The sequence below is a fragment of the Rhinatrema bivittatum genome, chromosome 6, assembly GCF_901001135.1.
Source record: "Rhinatrema bivittatum chromosome 6, aRhiBiv1.1, whole genome shotgun sequence".
Classification (NCBI taxonomy): domain Eukaryota; kingdom Metazoa; phylum Chordata; class Amphibia; order Gymnophiona; family Rhinatrematidae; genus Rhinatrema; species Rhinatrema bivittatum.
The window spans coordinates 135509035-135528436 of NC_042620.1; the positions used below are offsets into that span (position 1 = coordinate 135509035).

The window sequence follows — 19402 nt, forward strand, 5'->3', positions numbered from 1 at the left end:
AGAGGGTCAAACAACAACAGTGACATTAACATTCCATGGCACCGAGTGAGGGGAAAAGCAGAAAACACAGTTTCAAGAGTTCCCCAAGGCACCATAAGAGGGGTAGGAGCAGAATAGTGCAGAACACCACAACAAGTTACTGAACCAAAGAAGAGTCAGTTATTTTTGCATTCAAATAGTGGCAGAACAACACAGTACACAAGGTGGTATATGTGGGCACCAACGACGTAGGAAAATGTGGGAGAGATGATCTGGAAGCCAAATTTCAGAATTTTAGGTGGAAAGCTGAAATCCAGAACCTCCAGGGTGGCATTCTCTGAAATACTCCCTGTTCTATGTGCAGGTCCCCAGAGGCAGGCAGAGCTCCGGAGTCTCAATGCGTGGCTGAGATGATGGTGCAGGGAAGAGGGATTCAGTTTTGTAAGGAACTGGGGAACCTTTTGAGGAAGGGGGAGACTTTTCTGAAAGGACAGGCTCCATCTTAACCAGAGTGGAACCAGGCTGCTGTGCTAACTTTTAAAAAGGAGATAGAGCAGCTTTTAAACTAGAACAAGCGGGAAAGCCGACAGTCACTCAGCAGTGCATGGTTTAGAGGAATATGTATTTGAAGGATACTAATGTAACAGGAGAGTTAGGGCATCCCAACAGAGAGGTTCCATTAAAAGCAAACACAGTCTATCTGCCTATAAGTAAAGAATCACCTGAGCTTAAGAATTCCAAGTTATCCCTATCAACTGAAAAGCAGGTTGTTAATATAAACAAAAAACACACTTTGAAATGTCTGTATGCCAGAAGTCTAAGAAGTAAGATGGGAGAGTTAGAGAGTATAGTAGTGAATGATGAGATAGACATAACTGGCATCTCAGAGACCTGCTAGAGGGAGGATAACCAATGGGACAGTGCTGTATCTGGGTACAAATTATATCGCAATGATAGGGAGGATCAACTTGGTATGGATTTGGCACTTTATGTCCAGAAAGGTATAGAATTCAACAGGAGAAAGATCATACAAGAGACTAAATGCAAAGTAGAATCTATATAGGTAGAAACCCCATGTGAGTTGGGTAAAAGTATTGTGACAGAAGTATACTACATCCACCTGGCCAAAATGGTCAGGTGGATGTAGTATACTCTTGTCAGATAATGAAATGGTAAGAGAAATAAGGGAAGCTAATCAGTTTGACGGTACAGTAATAATGGGAGATTTCAATCGCCACTTAACCAAAGGGAGTCAGCAGTTCACCACATTAACCAAAACCAAAAAACAAATGGTGTGGAACCCAACAAATTTTTAAATATTAGCCTAAGAAGGTGTCAGCAAGCCTGACGTTGTGTGACTTCGAAATACAAGACACTAACAGATCTTCTAATCATTCACTTCATCATTTTTTAATACATCAAAAATTATTTTTATAATATTTTTTCAATTTTTCTTAAAATAGTCCTCCATCCATAGAGATGATCACAAAATAGACTCTTGAAAATAATTGTTTACATAGCCCAACACGGCCAGTGTTTCACTTAATAGCTTCCTCGGGCAAACGGAGAGGATTTCAATAAGAGTTTTTAACCTGTAAATAACAGTATTGTTCTTAGAAATGTTAAATCAAAGAGAAGATGGAAAAATTACTTATCTTAAATAGGTAAGGCTACCCTTTAAACGGGACGTAGCTTCTCGACCATCTCACCAGGGAAAACAAGGGAGGAACTGAAGCCGAAGCTCGCATCTCTTTAAATCCTCAACTCCTGCATGACGTCATCGAATATGTAAAACATCCACTGACGCGTCTTTCTATATTGATACGTCAAACATAAAGAATATCAAAATTCATTCAACCCAAAAAGACATGTAAATCAAGTTCAGTATTCAAGCCCATTGGTGCAACAGTATTTAATCGGTAAATCCAATGTTGTTCTGACTGCAATAGTAATCGAGGATTTAAAGAGATATGAGCCTCGGCTTCAGTTCCTCCCTTGTTTTCCCTGATGAGATGGTTGAGACGCTATGTCCCATTTAAAGGGTAGCCTTACCTATTTAAGATAAGTAATTTTTCCATGTTTTCTTTGATTTAACGTTTCTAAGAACAATACTGTTATTTACAGGTTAAAGACTTGTTGAAATACTCTCCATATGCCCCTGAGGAAGCTATTAAGCGAAACACTGGCCGTGTTGGGCTATGTAAACAATTATTTTCAAGAGTCTGTTTTGTGATAATCTCTATGGATGGAGGACTATTTTAAGAAAAATTGAAAAAGTATTATAAAAATCCTTCAAAAATTGGAAGAAGGATCAATCTGAAAAAAATAGGAAAAAGCATAAGCATTGTCAAATTAAGTCTAAAACATTGATAAGGCAGGTTGCCTCTGAGGTTTACGAATCTTAAACAAAGCCTTTCAGTCTTTAAAAAAAAATTAATTCTGAGCAATAGCAGGTCTCAATAATCCATCTGTTTCACTAAGTTGAAATTTAGGTATGAAATATTCTCCCCTCTGTGATTGAGTTCTGAGGACACAGAAGGTATCCATAGCTTTTCCACTCTATGCAGAACTGGAGATTAAACTACTTTCAGATTAAACTACTTTCAGGTAAAGTAACATCTGTTTTAAGACACAAGTTGCTGGAGATTCTTACCACGTGTAGAACATAAGGGATTATGCTTCACTTTTTTGTTTCCCCATCAACTTTCTGTGTTGATGGCATCTGTACTAGTAGGTAGAAAGGGCTTTATGCAACAAAAATATGCAGCTTTTTGATGGAGAACAGATGACACAATTTGAATCCACAACTACCTATCATTTTGTCAAGGTTAATGAATTTGTTAGTTCTTCCAGATCACTAGCACATTAGGAGCTAGAAGCCCTCAATGACTCAGGCATTAGGCTGCTGGCTTTATCTTCAAATTTCATTTATTTATTTATTTATTTATTTATTTAACAACTTTTAATATACCGACGTTCGTATGGCACATCACGCCGGTTTACAAGTAACTCAATTAAAGGAGGAAATTACAATGAACAGGGGGCAGGGGATGGGAGCAGGCCAGAAAAAAAGGAGGGGGGTAAGGGAGACAGGAGAAGAGAGAGAAAGATAGGTAGCGTGAAAGAGAGTAAGGAACAACCGTCAAAAATAAGAAATAGGAGGAACTTATTTACAGAAAGGACTATTTACAGCAGTTACAACTAGCAATAGATTAATTACATCGGATACAATGAGCAATTTTGTAAAATAGCAGAATAGCAAATGCCTTGCAAATGCCTTGCAAAGAGAGATAATTTGGCGAGATACTTGAGACTAGTCTTGAGTCAAGATGAATCAAAATCACAGAGACTTCCTGAGGTTAAATATTACTTTACAGGAAACCTAGAGCAAATTTTTTTACAAAAATTGGATCCATATTACCTGACACTAGTAAATCTTGGATATGCCCTAGAATTGGTTTCTCCAACACACTCATGTTTTTCTTTTCCGTGTATATCACCAGCAAAGACAATTGCTATACTGGCAACACTAAACAAATTAATAAAGCCAGTGCTATTTAGGGGTGTGCCTTTGTTTCCTACGTATTTGTAATCCACAACGTATAGGGCCATATTCGTTGTATTCGTGGGAAAGCGAAACATATCATGATTCCCCATGAATACAACAAATCTTCGCTGAATTATTCGGCTGTCTAAAGGAGCCAATTTAAACAACCCCCCCCCCCCCCACCCTCCTGACCCCCCCAAGACTTACCAAAACTCCCTGGTGGTCCAGCAGGGGGTCCGGGAGCCATCTCCTGCATGCACACACTCGGCTGCCGGTATTCAAAATGGCGCTGATAGCCTTTGACCTACTATGTCACAGGGGCTACCGGTGCCATTGGTCAGCCCCTGTCACATGGTAGGAGCAATGGATGGCCAGTGCCATTTTGTGCTCCTACCATGTGACAGGAGCTGACCATTGGCCCCTGTCACATGGTAGGAGGGCAAAGGCTATCGGTGCCATTTTGAATACTGGCAGCCGACGGCCCGAGTGCAGGAGATCGCTCCTGGACCCCTGCTGGACCACCAGGGACTTTTGGCAAGTCCTGTGGGAGTCAGGAGGGTGGGTGTTGTACTAATTCAATTTTAGCCGGGAAACAAATAAGAATTAACGCATGTACGTATCGGGGGCCCCCCTTGCCGAATGTAACATATCTGCCCCCCGATGAGTATGAATCTGGAATTCAACTTATGGCGTCCCTCTGCACATCCCTAGTGCTGTTATGTCCTGTTCATTTCAAAAGCAAGAGCAAGGATGTTAATCAATATACTTTGAAATTCCAACAGATATAAAAAGAATAAAATTTTAAAAATGGGATTGGCCCTTACAGACCAATTCTGAGTTTCATATGTATCTGAATTTGCTAGTCGTATCAGAGCTATAAATTAAAATAGACTATAACACAAGGAGTCAAGACATGTGCTCGGCTCAATACCCTTCCCCCCACCCAAATAACACATGACACAGTTTATCTCTTTTGGCTTTATAACAGGCCACAGTTTATTTACCTAACCGGAGCCCTAACAGTCAACTAACACTGAAACTTAACAACCCCTGCCCCCCTTTAACTTCCCACATCTCCCTCCGAATGCTTTACCACCTCACCCCAGTGGTAAAGGGCCCCCCCCCCCCCCCAAATTTTCCCCGCCTCGCTACCAGCGTGGGCAAACCTGGCCTTGAGCTTTAGCCCCTCAGCTCACTGGCCATCCCGTGTAGCAGCCTCCCCCCCGCTACACGAGCTGCCCCCCCTTTCCCCTTTCAACCCCACATTCCTCCAACAATCCCTTGGGCTCGGGTTTCCACCCTTGTTCCCCCACTGCAGCCTCTAGCCTACCCGCAATACATGCTCCAACCCCTCCTGCCAATCATTTTTTAACAAATCCATCCCAGTGTCCGATAAATGGATCACATCCCCTCTGAAAAAACCCTCATCCACCCCCCATGCCCAACTATGCCACACCCAAAACCCCCCTTCCTGAATCAGCCATTTTCCAATCTGTTTGTTCATCTTGGGCACCCCAGACTTCCATAAAACATCATCCTTGCACCAAAGCTGCACGATAATCTCTGACCAACCCATCTTGACTTATGGCCAACGTATGAGAATTTGAGATAAATCCTTTTTTACGCACGTCACCCATGCCCTACAAGTTTTAGACCCCACATCGTTACCCCCCAAATGTAACAACAATATATCGGGCACCCCCCACAAGCCCTCCCTTTCCCATAGGAAAGGTAAAAACTCATCCCACTCCATTCCTTGCTTGCTGAACCAGGTGACTGTCACATTCTGGCTCTCGAGATCGAGGTGCTCTCCGTACAGTCTCTTCCATGCCTGTCGCTGTGCCCAATGCACGTAAGAGTGGCCCACAATCCAGATGCACTCTCATTTCCCCACAGCCCTGACTCGCTCTGCAAAGAGATATCACCGTTAATCGCAGAGCCTCCACGCCCGACCCCCATTGAAAATGTCTGCCTACTTACCCTCCCCCCTTCCCTTCCCCTTTTAATTGTATTATTTTTAATTATTTTTACAACTGCACATAAGATAGGAAGGCCTTCAACTTCCACCTCCCTATTTCCTGTATGCCCACCCCTGAAATGCCCCCTTTAGCCACTGACATAGCAGCGCCGATTCGGAAAGAATGCGAACTATATTCATTCACATCCTTCCCCATGGCATGCACTGTCATACGCAGCACTCTGGAGAACTGAAACCTGGTTAACGGCCTCCCATTCAAATGCACTAATAAGGTCCCCTGTACCAATAGGCGGTCATCCAATAAGACTGCAGTGCATTCACTGGGCAAACAGAGGCAGGGAAGGCTGAAAGAAATGTGATGACCTGCCCTTACCCTTTTGATCTGTTTAGATTTAGATAAAAACAAAACCACTGAATCCTCAAGCACTTGTACACTCTGCACTAATAACCCTTGCTCTAACACTGCCTTGATAGACTTTGCCACCAATTCGCTTATCCACAAGGCTCCAAAAAATGCCAATGAAAATGCCATCCTGAAGAGCAAAACCTCGCATTCCGACCAACACACCGCAGGCAGCAAACTGATCATCGCAATTAAATTACCATACCTAATATCCTGATGGGCCTCCACTGGCTGCCTATCCACTTCAGAATAATCTACAAGACCATTCTCACCATTTTCAAAAACATCCATCAATTAGCCCCAATCGATCTCCATATCCCCCTCCGATTACACTACTCAACAAGACCGACAAGAGATGCTTACAAAGGATCTCTTCAAGTACCTCCAGCCAAAACTACCAGACACATCACGCTTAGAGATCGGGCCTTCTCCACAGCTGGTCCAACTTTATGGAACGCCATTCCCCCGGATCTTAGAATGGAACCCAGCATCTCAACATTCAAGAAAAGACTCAAGACGTGGCTGTTCACGCAGGCCTTTCCTAACTCCAACATTACTTAACCTCCTCCAATCAACATTCTTCGCTAGTAATAGCATTAATAGCCAATCAACATTCTTCACTAGTATTAGCATTAATAGCCACCTCTTATAATGTTATTATATATATATATATATAATTATTTGATCTTCATTTTCCTTCTTACTCCTAGTTATTGATTCCCTGTTACATGTAACTGCTTTTCTGCACCATTGTTCAAATTGTAAAGTTTATTGCACCCCTGTTTCTTGTGAACCAGCATGATGGGACTACTGTCTTGAATGTTGGTATATAAAAAAACTTAAATAAATAAATAAATAAATAATAGGCTTTCTCGAGTCACCTTCATTCCCCAAATTTCTCTGCCACCCCCCCCAAGCATCACTTAAGTCGGAAACTACACATCGGGTTCCCCCATCCCTTTAATTTCTGGAAAAAGGCGAACCCAGCCAGCTGCACTCTAACTGTAGAAACTAGAGATGAGTTTCGTTTGTATGGGTCGGGTCAGGTTTCAGTTCGGGCGCTTCGTGGGAAAATTCGTTTTCCCGCGGATTGTTTTTCAGCAAAAACGAAGCTGAAACCTGAACCCGAAACCGGAAAAATGAATAAAACAAAATTCCAAATCGGAAAAAAAACCACCCCAACCCTTCAAATTTACTGTATTACAACCCCCTCCCATCCCGATCCCTCCCCAAGACTTACTAAAAGCCCTGGTGGTCCAGGGGCGGGAGGGACAAAAGGTTGGATATGGGTCAGGGAGCAGTTGCGGGTGGGAGGCAGGTGGCTACCTCTTTTCACGGGGCCAGTCGTTTAGGGTAGGCAGAGCGGGACATTAGGATACACGGGGAGGGAGGAGGGTTTGGAGAAGTATAGGGGCAGGGCTGAGGGGATGCTGCCTCATGCTTTGGGAAGGTCACAAGTGGGGCTATGGGGGAAGATATACCTTGGAGCAGCGGTTCTCAACCAGTGTGTCACCAAGCACACAAAGGTGTGTCACCACACTTCCTGATCCACCGCTGGCCCAGCTGCTCCCCCTGCCTCAGCGATATGCAACATCTTCCTCTACCCAGGCTTAAAAGTCTAGTAGCCCAGGCAGAACGCAGCAGAAGAGCTAGAAGAAGCATTCAGTCAGCAGCTCTAACAGCATAGTCTCTTATTCCGACCCTCCACTTCCCAGAAGAGGAAGTGGTGTGCAGTGGCCACACGCACAGGAAGAAGAGACCATGCTAAGTTACAAATGCGTGCAGCATTGGCCCGAAGGAGAAGAGCAGCGCATCCCAGAGCAAAAAGAGGAGTATCATCAGCCCCCGCGCCGATGGGACTCTTTTCTCAAGACCAAAATGGCTGGAAGAGGAGGAGGCTGCTACTGCCACCAGTTGGTTTTTGGTGGTGGGGGGGAGGGTGGTGGAATGAGTGAGTTACTATGTGTGTTTGAAATCCTGTGTGTGAAACATACAGCATATGTGTAACTGTATGATTGAGAACCTGTTTGTGTGAAAGAGAGCCGTGTGTGTGTGATTGACAGCTTGTGTGTCTGTGTGTAATTGAGATCATATGTATGTGAGAGATACAGCATGAATGTAAATGTGTGATTGAGAGCTTGCATTTGTGAGAGAGCATGTGTGTGTGATTGAAACTCTGGGTGTATAAGTGAGAGAGAGAGGGCATGTGTGTGACTGAGACCCTGTGTGGGAGAGAGAGAGCATATGTGTGTGTGTGATTGAGAGCCTGTGTGGGAGAGAGAGAGCATATGTGTGTGTGTGATTGAGAGCCTGTGTGGGAGAGAGAGAGCATATGTGTGTGTGTGATTGAAAGTCTGGGTGTATAAGTGAGAGAGAGAGCATGTGTGTTTGTGTGAGATTGAGAGCCTGTGTGTGAGAGAAAGAGACAGAGCATGTGTGTAAGTGTGTGATTGAGAGAGAGGAGAAAGTTGCAAGCAAACCCCTCCTCCCCTCCTCCTGCTAATTCACAACAATCTCAGGGCACCTGGAAAGCCAACATTCCCAGGAATGGAGAGCAGAACATTTTTTTATCTGTATTATTTTTAATTGGGTCTTTGTGTCTGCTGTTATGAAATATTTTATTAGTGTCTGAAATGTTTTATATGAGTTTTTAATTATTGGATATTCCATTCATCAGCCTTTTTGAAATAATCTGTTCTTTTTATTATATGGTTTTACTGTTGATTTCATATTTCTTGATTTGTTTTATGACACCTGGTGATGTTTTGTTTTTACAATGTTGTACTGCATACTGAGTCTCTAGCTTGTTGCAGTTTCCAGTTCAGTTTTTGTCTGCATGTTTCTAGTTATGCTTTATGGTCTCTTTATTCTTTGTTTGGTGAGGGTTTGCACATGTGACTGAGTTGAGGTATTCTGCTGGCGTGTAATTTCTGTGTAGGGCTCTATAGCAGCCTGGTTTATTATGTTTTCCTAATAGGAGATGTATTGGTGTTTTAAGGCCTGGTGTAATATTTTCAGTGTTGCCTTTTCTTAGGTAAGGTGATTACTGTTTGAGTGCTGGACGTTGGTGTTGTTCTGGTATGGGAGGTTGTACTATTTATGTAATTTCTGTTCAGAGAGAGTACTTATCTTTCCCTTGTGTCATTCTTTTTTTTCTGCAGTGGATTGTAATGAGAGGTGTCAGCGTGGTCCGTCAGGTTTGTCACGATGGGAAAAAGGTTGAGAACCACTGTCTTAAAGGAAAGGTGGAATAGAGAAGATATGATAGAAATATTTAAATACTTCCAAAGTATTCATACATAAGAGATGGGCCGCTTTCAAAGGAAAAGAGGCTCTAGAACGAGGGGTCATGGGATGAGGGTGAAAAGGGGTAGACACAGAAATAATCTAAGGAAATATTTCTTTATAGAAAGGGTAGTGGATACATTGAGCAGCCTCCCTGTGGAGGTGCTGGAGATTAAAAAAAAAAAAAAAAAAGTAGCTGAATTCAAGAAAGCATGGAACAAGCATAGGGGATCTCTGAGATTAGTGATAGGATCATAGAGCTGAGTAGTTGATATAGATAGGCTATATGGTCTTTTTCTGCCATCACATTTCTTTGTTTCTATGGGATCCATATTTAGCAGAATTTTGCTGGATAACTCGTGAGTTATCCAGCTTCTGTACATTCCAATTTTTGAATATTTCAGCCACTTATCTAACTAAAGTTTAGCAGGATAATTCATTATTCAGCTAAACTTTAACTGGATAACATAAGGGCATTCCAGGACAGAGTTAACGGGATAAGTTTGCCAGCGAACTCCAGTACTCAGCATTTGCTGGATAATTTATCCTTCTAACACTGGTCATGCTATAGAGCAGCCTTAAGGTTAGCAAGATAAATAGAACCGGCTAACTTTAAGATGGTTGCGTATATTCAATAGGGATGTGAATTGTTTTTTGACGATTTAAAAAATCGTCGGATATATTTTAAATCGTCAAAAATCGTTAGAGGCGATATATAATAGGAATTTCCCCGATTTATCGTCAAAAATCGTAAATCGGGGGAAGGGGGAGGGGAAGGGGGAGGGCGGGAAAACCGGCACACTAAAACATCCCTAAAACCCACCCCGACCCTTTAAAATAAATCTCCCACCCTTCCAAACCCCCCCCAAATGTCTTAAATTACCTGGGGTCCAGTGGGGGGGGTCCCATTGTGATCTTCCACTCTTGGGCCACGGGTGCGTTGATAGAAATGGCGCCGGCGCTACCTTTGCCCTGTCATATGACAGCTAATACATATATTGTGACATCAATCCAATTTTATCAAACTTTATTGGTGAAAATTTCATAAAAAACATCCACAATTTATCCAAAATACCCTACACAATAGATATTACTATAAAACATACTCATACACCACCCATCCATCACATATCATTCATACATTTTTCATTCAACCTCTCATAAAACATCATTTCCAAATTTCTAAACATTCAAATTCAACATGAAATGCAAATCTTCTCGTAACACATTGTCAAATGTAGATACAATTCGCTTTGTAAGCAGAAAGAGTCATATTGCACATAAATTTATGCGTTACACGAACGCCAATCCTCTTGATCACTTTATGTTCTCTCTACATGTTTCGCCTTCCCTCAGGCTTCTTCAGGAGAGCTTTTCCAAACAATCTCCCACTGCTCATGTATCCAACATCTATCCACAGGGCTTTCTAAAAACATTTTAACACAATTCACAATTTTTAAATTTTTAAATTAACACATTTCACAATTTGATACTTTATAAAGATTTTCAAATACTATCATACCTGTACGTCCCAAAGAGCTTGCCCAGATGCACAGCTTAACACGCACAGCTTAACACGCACAGCTTAATTGGATTGATGTCACAATATATGTATTAGTTGTTAATTGGTTTGTGATATATGAATAAATTGCCAGTTTGGGTATCCTGTCATATGACAGGGCAAAGGTAGCGCCGGCGCCATTTTGGTTCCTGTCCCCCAACGTCACGAGCATAGGAGATCGCTCCCAGACCCCCGCTGGACTTTTGGCAAGTCTTGTGGGGGTCAGGAGGCCCCCCAAGCTGGCCAAAAGTCCCTGGGGGTCCAGCGGGGGTCCGGGAGCGATCTCCTACGCTTGTGACGTCGGGGGACAGGAACCAAAATGGCGCCGGCGCTACCTTTGCCCTTCATATGACAGGGCAAAGGTAGCGCCGGCGCCATTTCTATCAACGCACCCGTGGCCCGAGAGTGGAAGATCACAACGGGACACCCCCCCCCCCCCCACTGGACCCCAGGTAATTTAAGACATTTTGGGGGGGTTCGGAAGGGTGGGGGATTTATTTTAAAGGGTCGGGGTGGGTTTTAGGGATGTTTTAGTGTGCCGGTTTTCCCGCCCTCCCCCGATTTATGATTTACACGATATTTAAAAAAACAAAACCCCGACGATCCGATTCCCTCCCCCCCCCAGCCGAAATTGATCATTAAGACGATCAATCACACGATTCACATCTCTAATATTCAATGGTATAGCTCCACTACTGAATATCCTGCCAGTTATCTGAACAATTTTATCTAGCTAGCTTTCCTGAATAGCATCCCCTCTGTTTCTAAGAAGCAACAGTTGCCAACATCTCACCTTGCTTTTTTCTTATCTCAATCTTTTTAGAACTTTTTATTTTGCTCTAAAATAAAGAGCTTGTGAACAAAATCTGGAGGCAGGCAGGAGATAATTTTTTTTTTTTTAAATACATCTCTCCCTCCTCTTTCTCTCAATAAAATGGTGACTGCTCAAAGTTCAGTTTTCCTTCCAGTTTCAGGTTTTAAAAAAAGTGGAAGTGATTCTGGGTTGGGGGTGGCTGAAAAAGTGATTCCTCATGATTTGTTCTGATCTTTTCCTTGTGCAAAGGAAAAAAATGCTGTTTTACTTGATCCATAGATTTTAATTGAAATGAAAATGAAAGGAATCAGAAGTATTTCAGTAATTTTTTAGCTCTGCCCATTCATTTTGTTCAGAATGAAACAAAATGGGGGAGGAGTCAAGATGGCCGCTGCTACTGGACGCTGAGTCTCACTGTTTTGCATCCTAATATTTCCTTGAAATTTCTTTATCAAAACCTCTCTCGATAATGCCTTATTAGAGGAAGGGAAAGGTCAGAGTCTATCCTCCTGACCTACCTGGCCTGACAGGGTAGCGGTTTATGACCGACTTCGCAATCCCAGGGGCTCTAAACGCCGCTGTGGAAGTCTTGCGAGGAGCGGAACTTTTGCCTGGCGAGATTACTCTGAGCCCACCTGACCCTCGAGGTCCGCTGTGCAGCTCTCCCCTCGGTATGGTCGGTGGGACTGAGATTGCTGATCCAAGTTTGACCGGGCAGACTCAGCGTGGAGGAACCACCAACACTACAGGAGCAGGGACAAGAGTATTGGGACTATCTCTCCCGGCTGATGGACGATAGACTTCAAATAGGGGAAACCCTGAAATGGGAGTCGACTCGCCAGGAACATTGGGCGTGAAGCCCCGATGGGAGGAGGTAGGAACTGATATTTTGGCGCCCTGGGAGTTTAAAAAACCAGCGGAAATAACATTAGAGTCCCTCTGGGATCTAATGATGGTAAATGCCCAGACCCTCAGAGAGCAGTCTCAGCAGATGGGAAATATCGATAAAAGACTCGATTTGGTGGATAAAGAACAAAAAGGAAAATTCCATGAACAAGCTAAGGTTATTCAAGATATTTCTGTTAATTTAAAACAGGTTCAAGATTTAAATACCTCTCTTATGAAAGATCGAATTATATCTCAAGGAAGAATTGAATCAATTGAAAACTACCTGCGACATATGAATGTAAGAGTGGTGAACTTTCCTAAAATAATGGGAGAACCTTCAATAGTGACTTTTAAAAGATACATGGTTGAAATACTAAAGATCCCTGTAGAATTGTTGCCTTCCTTCAAGAAAGTTTTATTTTTACCAACTAGAAGAGATGTTTCTCAGTTACCTATTAGGGACAATAGGGTTGACTTAGTAAACTTAACGGAGTATCTAGAAAACACAAATATGGAAGTTATAGAAAGGGCAGTTCTCTTTCTTTCCTTTTTCACCGAACCAGAAAGGGCACAAATGATGAAAGCATATTTTCAAAATATCAATACTCCCTTTATGGGAGGTACAGTTAGGGTCTATCCAGACCTTTCCAGGGCCACCCAACAGCGGAGGAAGATGTTTATAACAATGCGCCCCGAGGTATTGGCCAAAGGGGCAAGTTTCCTGTTACGTTTTCCATGCAAATGTGTTATAAAGTATGCTGGTAATTCATATATTTTTTTTTACGCCCGATCAACTGAGACAGTTCCTGGAAGGGGGGACATAAACCATGTATAAAGGGAGCATATAGTAAGTAGAGACCTATACAGCAGCAAATTTAAGTGATATAAATTTCCTCTGTTCTCCTTTGATTTTCCCCTTGCTCCTCCTCCCCTCTTTACCAATGAAATGCAGCTAAAATAGGATTTCACATATATGTATTAATAAATACATGTGGATGTATGTATAATAATCTTTAAGATTTGAGTTTCTGTATTTCCTTACAAGGTTGTCTTGTTATATTATTTGAAAATTAATAAAATATAAATTAAAAAACAAAAAAGAATGAAACAAAATGAAGATGGACTTTTCTTTGGTTCAGATTTACCCATTTGTTCACCGGAATGTACAACCGTAATGCATACTGAGATGCTAGTTTCTGAGGGGTGCAGGAGGGCAGTGCAGCAGTGCATAGTGTTTCCTCTTATAATACTGGACACACACACCAATTTACAGGTTATGGGCGGAGTGTAAGGATGAAAGGGGTGTGGCCACGCAAGAAGATAGAGGTGTAGGATGGAGGGAGGTGCTATTTAGGGGAGGGAAGACTGCTGCACAGTAGGAGTGGTATCTCAAAAAAAATGTGTTGCATTTTGAATTTCGTTCGGGGCTAGGCCACCCAGATTTTTTTTTTTTATTTCATAACTAAAAAATACCCCAGAACCCACTCTCAAGCCTTTCCCATTATTAAGTGATTCAACCCCGACCACTCTAGCCCACCCTCCCGAGCTCCCCCTGACTCACTAAAATGTTCCTGGTGGTCTAGCAGGGGTCCGGGAGAAACTTCTCACTCATTGGCCAGCAGCTGTCATTATTCAAAAGGGGCCCAAGACTTGCCTCTATCATGTGACAGGGGCTGCCCAATGGCAGCGGGAGCCCCTATCACAAGATTGGGACAAAGGGTCAGCCGGCGTCATTTTGAATAATGGCAGCTGCCAGCACGGGAGTAGAAGGTTGCTCCCGGGCCTTCGCTAGACCACCAGGAACATTTGGATGAGTCCATTGGAGCTCAGGAGGGTGGGTTAAAGTGGTCGGGGTTCAATTGCTTATTAAAGGGGAAGGGTTGGGAGTGGGTTCTGGATGCAGGGTTTTTTAAAAAAAATAAATACATTGCATCTTTAAAAAAAACGCAAACAAAAGAAAAAAACACAGGAAATTTCATAGATTTTCTTTCATTTTTTAGTCCAAGGAAATGCAAATGAATCCCCACCCCTACTGCATATTAGAGACAGAGAAGGGAGATAGGGATAGAGAAGAGAGGGATGGAGGTCTCTATAAATATTAATTTTCTATTCTACTCTTTTTCAGTCACCTTCGAGATGGGATCACATGTAGTTCAATTTCCTGTGGCTATCCGACAACCAAACATTGCAAAGTTATATGATCCTGGAGCAGGTAAATCTCCAACGCTAATATTAATTAAAACTCATATTTCATTGTGGAACAGGGAGGTTCATCATAGGATTTCTGTGCGTGTCCTTTTATCTCCACTTTGTAATTTTGTATTTGGTTATTGGATTTCATTGGTTAAATGCTTCCTTACATCTTTACAGACCCAATAGAACATTAAGATCAGCTAATAAAGGGCTTCTACACATACCATCGGTTAAGGGCGCTCACCTGAGTGAAGTCAGGGAGAGATCTATCTCCATAACTGGTCCCAAATTCTGGAACACCATGTCAGTCGAGCTAAGACTTGAACCAGATATTACAATCTTCAAAAAGGCATTAAAAATATGGCTATCCGGCATTGCTTTTGCACAGACAGAGATAGATTAACAGGGAAACATCATAACAGTGAAGTTACGTTAACCTTGCTACATGGCATCATGTTTCCATAAATAGGAAAAGACAGCAGGACAATATTATAGCAGCTGAGTCTATTTCAATTTTGTATTTTAAGTACGATTTTTAATGTAGTTTATGTGTGTTGCTTATTTGTCATTACATACCTGTATTTGTAAATTATTGTGAACCGCCAAGATTGTCTTACCAGATTGACGGTATACAAATAAAATAATAATAATTGTTTGTCTTTCCAAGCTCATACTAAAGGCAAAATACAATTCAGGTACAGTAGGTAGTTCCTTGCCCCAGTGTGCTTATAATCTAAGTTGGTACCTGAGATAAAGGAAGACGAAATGACTTGCTCAAGGTCACATCAGTGGGAGAAATGGAATTTGACCCTGGTTCTCCATCTGTTGCTCTAATCACTAAGCCCCTCCTCCACTCCACCTTATGGCCTTTCAACCCTTCAAGCCCCAGTTCGGGAACTTCCTCTCCCTCCTAACTTAATTCTGTCGCAGCACTTCTCTGTCCCTATACTTTTCCTCCTGGCCAGCCTGTGATTTAGAATGTTTCAATGCCACATTACTCTTGGTACTTTCATTCCTGTCCTGTGTCCACTGACAAATGACCTCTCCCTCTTTTTTTACCTCAGTTGAGAGCATTTTCTTTTCTTTTGATGATTCAGCATCATGTGGAAAGGAATAAGCCCAAGTTATGTATATTTTTCAGCTGTTTACTATTGTATATGAACTTTGTTACTGTCAACTTTGCAGTGCCACAGTGGGTGATGCATATTACCATAGTTCACAATCATACAGTTACAGCCTATATTCTGTTTTATGCTTTGCCAGAAGGGTACATGAAATGTGCTGTGCAGGAACTTTTCTGGCAGATGTTCCTTGCGATTTGGCAAGTGCATTTCCTGGGAATGCTTTGGAGAGAGACAGGAAATAAACTCTCTTCAGGGACAGAATCACTGAGAGTGGAGATTAACTGTAGAAATGTCTGAAGTTAGGGAGCAATCCCAGTGATTTACCCTTGAGGACAGGACCACTACAACTGGAGTCTAACTCCAGAGATTCCATCTTGGTGACAGGCTCGCTGAGAATGAGGAACAACTCTAGCGGTGCCTCCTTGTGTTCAGGACTCCTGTAACAGGGGGATAACCCCAACAATAACCCCTCAAGAACTGAACATCTGAGACTGGGATCCAACTCCTACAATTCCCCTTTAGAGTACAGGACCACCTGAGACTGGGGACTAACCCCAGCGATTACCCTCAGAAACAAAACCCTGTGACTCACAATGACCCTAGCGAGCGCTTCTCAGAGATTTGATACCCTAAGATGAAAGAATCCTGCATTTATTTTTGCCTTTCTTTTTTTGCAGACAAGAAAATCAGCTCATTGGTGACAATTACCACAAAGACTTTTCTCCGTTATCATAAACTGCGAATTTTAATTAAAAGTATTCGTCAGTATTATCCAGACATGACAATAATTGTTGCAGATGACAGTGATCCCCCTGAAAAACTGCAGGAACCCCATGTGGAACAATATTTCATGCCATATGCAAAGGTACCTTCAGTCCTAAGAGAATTGAGGAGGGAATAACCAGGAAAGTAATTTGTATGGTTATGAAATTTTAACTTTGCTTTGAGCAGGGACAGATTGGCCTATTGGGGGATCGGGCATCCCCCAAGCATCATGTGACCAGCTGATGAAGCTGGTCACATGATGCTTGGTATAGGCATTTCCTCTGTTGTTCTATGTCCATGTGCTCTGGTGTGCAGAGTGAAGAGCCAGGCATTAGCAGCTAAAGGCTGTTGGCTGCTGCTGGAGCCCATGCTAGTGGCGGCTGCCTCCAGAACCCAGGCCAGCAGCATCTGAAGAGCGAAGAGAGACTGCGGGCCACTGCCGAAGCCTAGACCAGTGGCGGCTGAAGAGTGGATAGAGGCTGGAGGCTGCCACTGGAACCCAGACTGGCAGCGGCTGAATAGCGGAAAGAGGCTGGCAGTGGTTGAATATCAAAGAGAGGCTGTGCGGCTGCCGCCGGAGTCCATGCCTGCTGGGTTGAAGAATGAAAAGAGGCCCCACATGAGAAAGAGGCAGCTTTTGTGTGTGTGTATGTGTGTTTGTGTGAGAGGCAGTGTGTGTGTGAGAGAGGCAGCTTTTTTTTTTTGTGAGAGAGAAGGGAAGCTTGTGTATGTAGTTTTGCATTTTGTTAATCCATGACAATCTCACAATGACTAGAAATCAAATGTTTCTAGGTATGGAAAGGAGGGTATTTTTTTATCCTTATTAGTTTTAAATATTGGGTGTTATTTTATGCATCTACTCATTTTTTCAATATTTTATTGGTATTGGGAAATTTAAAAAAATAGTTTTGAAATATGTGTTTTTATTAGCATTTACTATATTTATTGATTTGGTTTTACTATTATATTTTATATTTCTTAGTTTTTATTGTTCAATGTTTTATGAGCAATAGTAATGTTTGTTTTTTATTGTTGCACTACATACAGAGTCTGGCTTGTTGCATTTTCCAGTTTAGTTATTGTCTGCACATTCCTTTTTATTCTTTTTGTTCTTTTTATTCTGAATTTGATGAGGGTCTGCTTTTGTTATGCATGTGTAACTGAGGTCAGCTATCTTGTTAGCGTGTGGTTTTTTTGTAATGATCTATAGTAGCCTGGCTTGTTCTATTTTCCTAATAGGAGGGGTATTAGTGTTTTTGGTTATGCAGTGTTGCCTTTTCATAGATAGGTTTGTTACTGTTTGAGCGCTGGCAGTGATGTTTTCATATGGGAGGTTTACTATTTTGTAATTTAGTTAACTCATAGCTTTCTGAGGGCCAAACCTACAGCCAAAACATATTACAATAGGTCTAATATAATATGAGTTCCAATTGTGGTGTTTACTTTTTTACAGGGTTTTCTGGTTGGTACCACAGCAGTGCTTGTAAAGATATTTCTGTCCATTTTCATGTGGAGAGGTTGGGGCTGGGGGGAGGGGGGGATGAAAGGCTGTAAGGGTTGCCTAATACCCTTGCACCAATCTAGCTCTAACTGCACTGGCTCCATGTAGGAAAGCAGGATCCCATCTGGAGCTGTGCTGCTTTGGGCCAGGTTCTCCCCAACCTCTTTCTTGACCAGGGTTTAATTTTTCTTTTCTTTTTCTTAGGCCCTGGAGGAAGCTGGCAGCATGGATCACTTCTGGTTCCCCCTTCTCTGGAGTTGGTTGGCAGAGAAGAGCCTAGGGAACCATAAAAGCAGCATTCTATGTAGCACACAGTCAATATAAATGTGCTGGGGTGGGGCCCTGACAAGTTGAGGCAAGCTACTATCATAGAAAGAGAGTGGTAAGCCAGAATGAAGTGCCTGTACAGCGTTAGTGAGGCTTCTGTCAGAGGTGGCTGGGCTTTGAGAGGGGAAGTTGGCTATGGAATCAGTGAGTCTGTGGGCGAGAACGGATGCCAAGAGGGAGTGAGAATGGGAAAGAGAGTAGCCTGAGGTTAGGCTGGCAACAAGCACATTTTTATATAATGAAGTGGAAGTGCTGGGGTAGGGGGCACTTGCTGAGTGAGCATATGAGCAGCAGCACATCACCAAATGTCTTTGTATGTGCGAATGACCCACTGGTTGGCAGTGTGGTTGTCTAAGTTCTTGGCAACTGGTTCAACATTTGATTGGTTAAAAACATAAGAACATAAGACATTGCCATACTGTGTCAGACCAAGGGTCCATCAAGTCCAGCATCCTGTTTCTAACAGTGGCCAATCCAGGCTATAAGAACCTGGCAAATAATCAAACACTAAGAAGATCCCATGCTACTGATGCCAGTAGTAGCAGAGGCCATTCCCTAAGTCAACTTGATTAATAGCAGTTAATGGACTTCTCTTCCAAGAACGTATCCAAACCTTTTTTAAACCCAGCTACACTAACTGCACTAACCACATCCTCTGGCAACAAATTCCAGAGCTTAATTGGGCAAGCAACTTTAACTCCAGACCAGGATATATATATGAGAGATGTAACCAAACTTGTGGGGGCCCAACAAATTGCTTGGGCGGAAGGGGACTGCAGTCAGTTTGCTCACCCCTAGTCTAAGGCGTTCTGTAGTTAGTTGTTTAGGAAAAATATTAAATTTGTTGAAGATTTCTTAATTCTGCCAGGCCTCTCACAGGTTGACGGTGTGGTTTATGGAACTGTTAAAATATGTGCTACACAGAAAGCACACAAGTGAGTCACAGATATCCTGTGGGATGGTTTTGAAAAATATCCCCCGGGCTGATGTTTTCCTGCAATCCACCCTTGGCTGTGAGGCATTTCAACTTATGGTGA

The 19402-nt window shown here is 42.5% G+C and overlaps 1 protein-coding gene across 1 annotated transcript in view; it reads left to right on the forward strand.

The window, feature by feature from the left end:
• LOC115093750 (beta-1,4 N-acetylgalactosaminyltransferase 2-like) overlaps nt 1–19402 on the forward strand; it is a 201484-nt gene that overhangs the window by 133965 nt on the left and 48117 nt on the right. Inside the window, exons 7-8 of the mRNA XM_029605955.1 lie at nt 14581–14667; nt 16450–16637. Of these exons, the coding sequence (XP_029461815.1) occupies nt 14581–14667; nt 16450–16637 (275 nt within the window). The remainder of the gene's footprint in view (nt 1–14580; nt 14668–16449; nt 16638–19402) is intronic.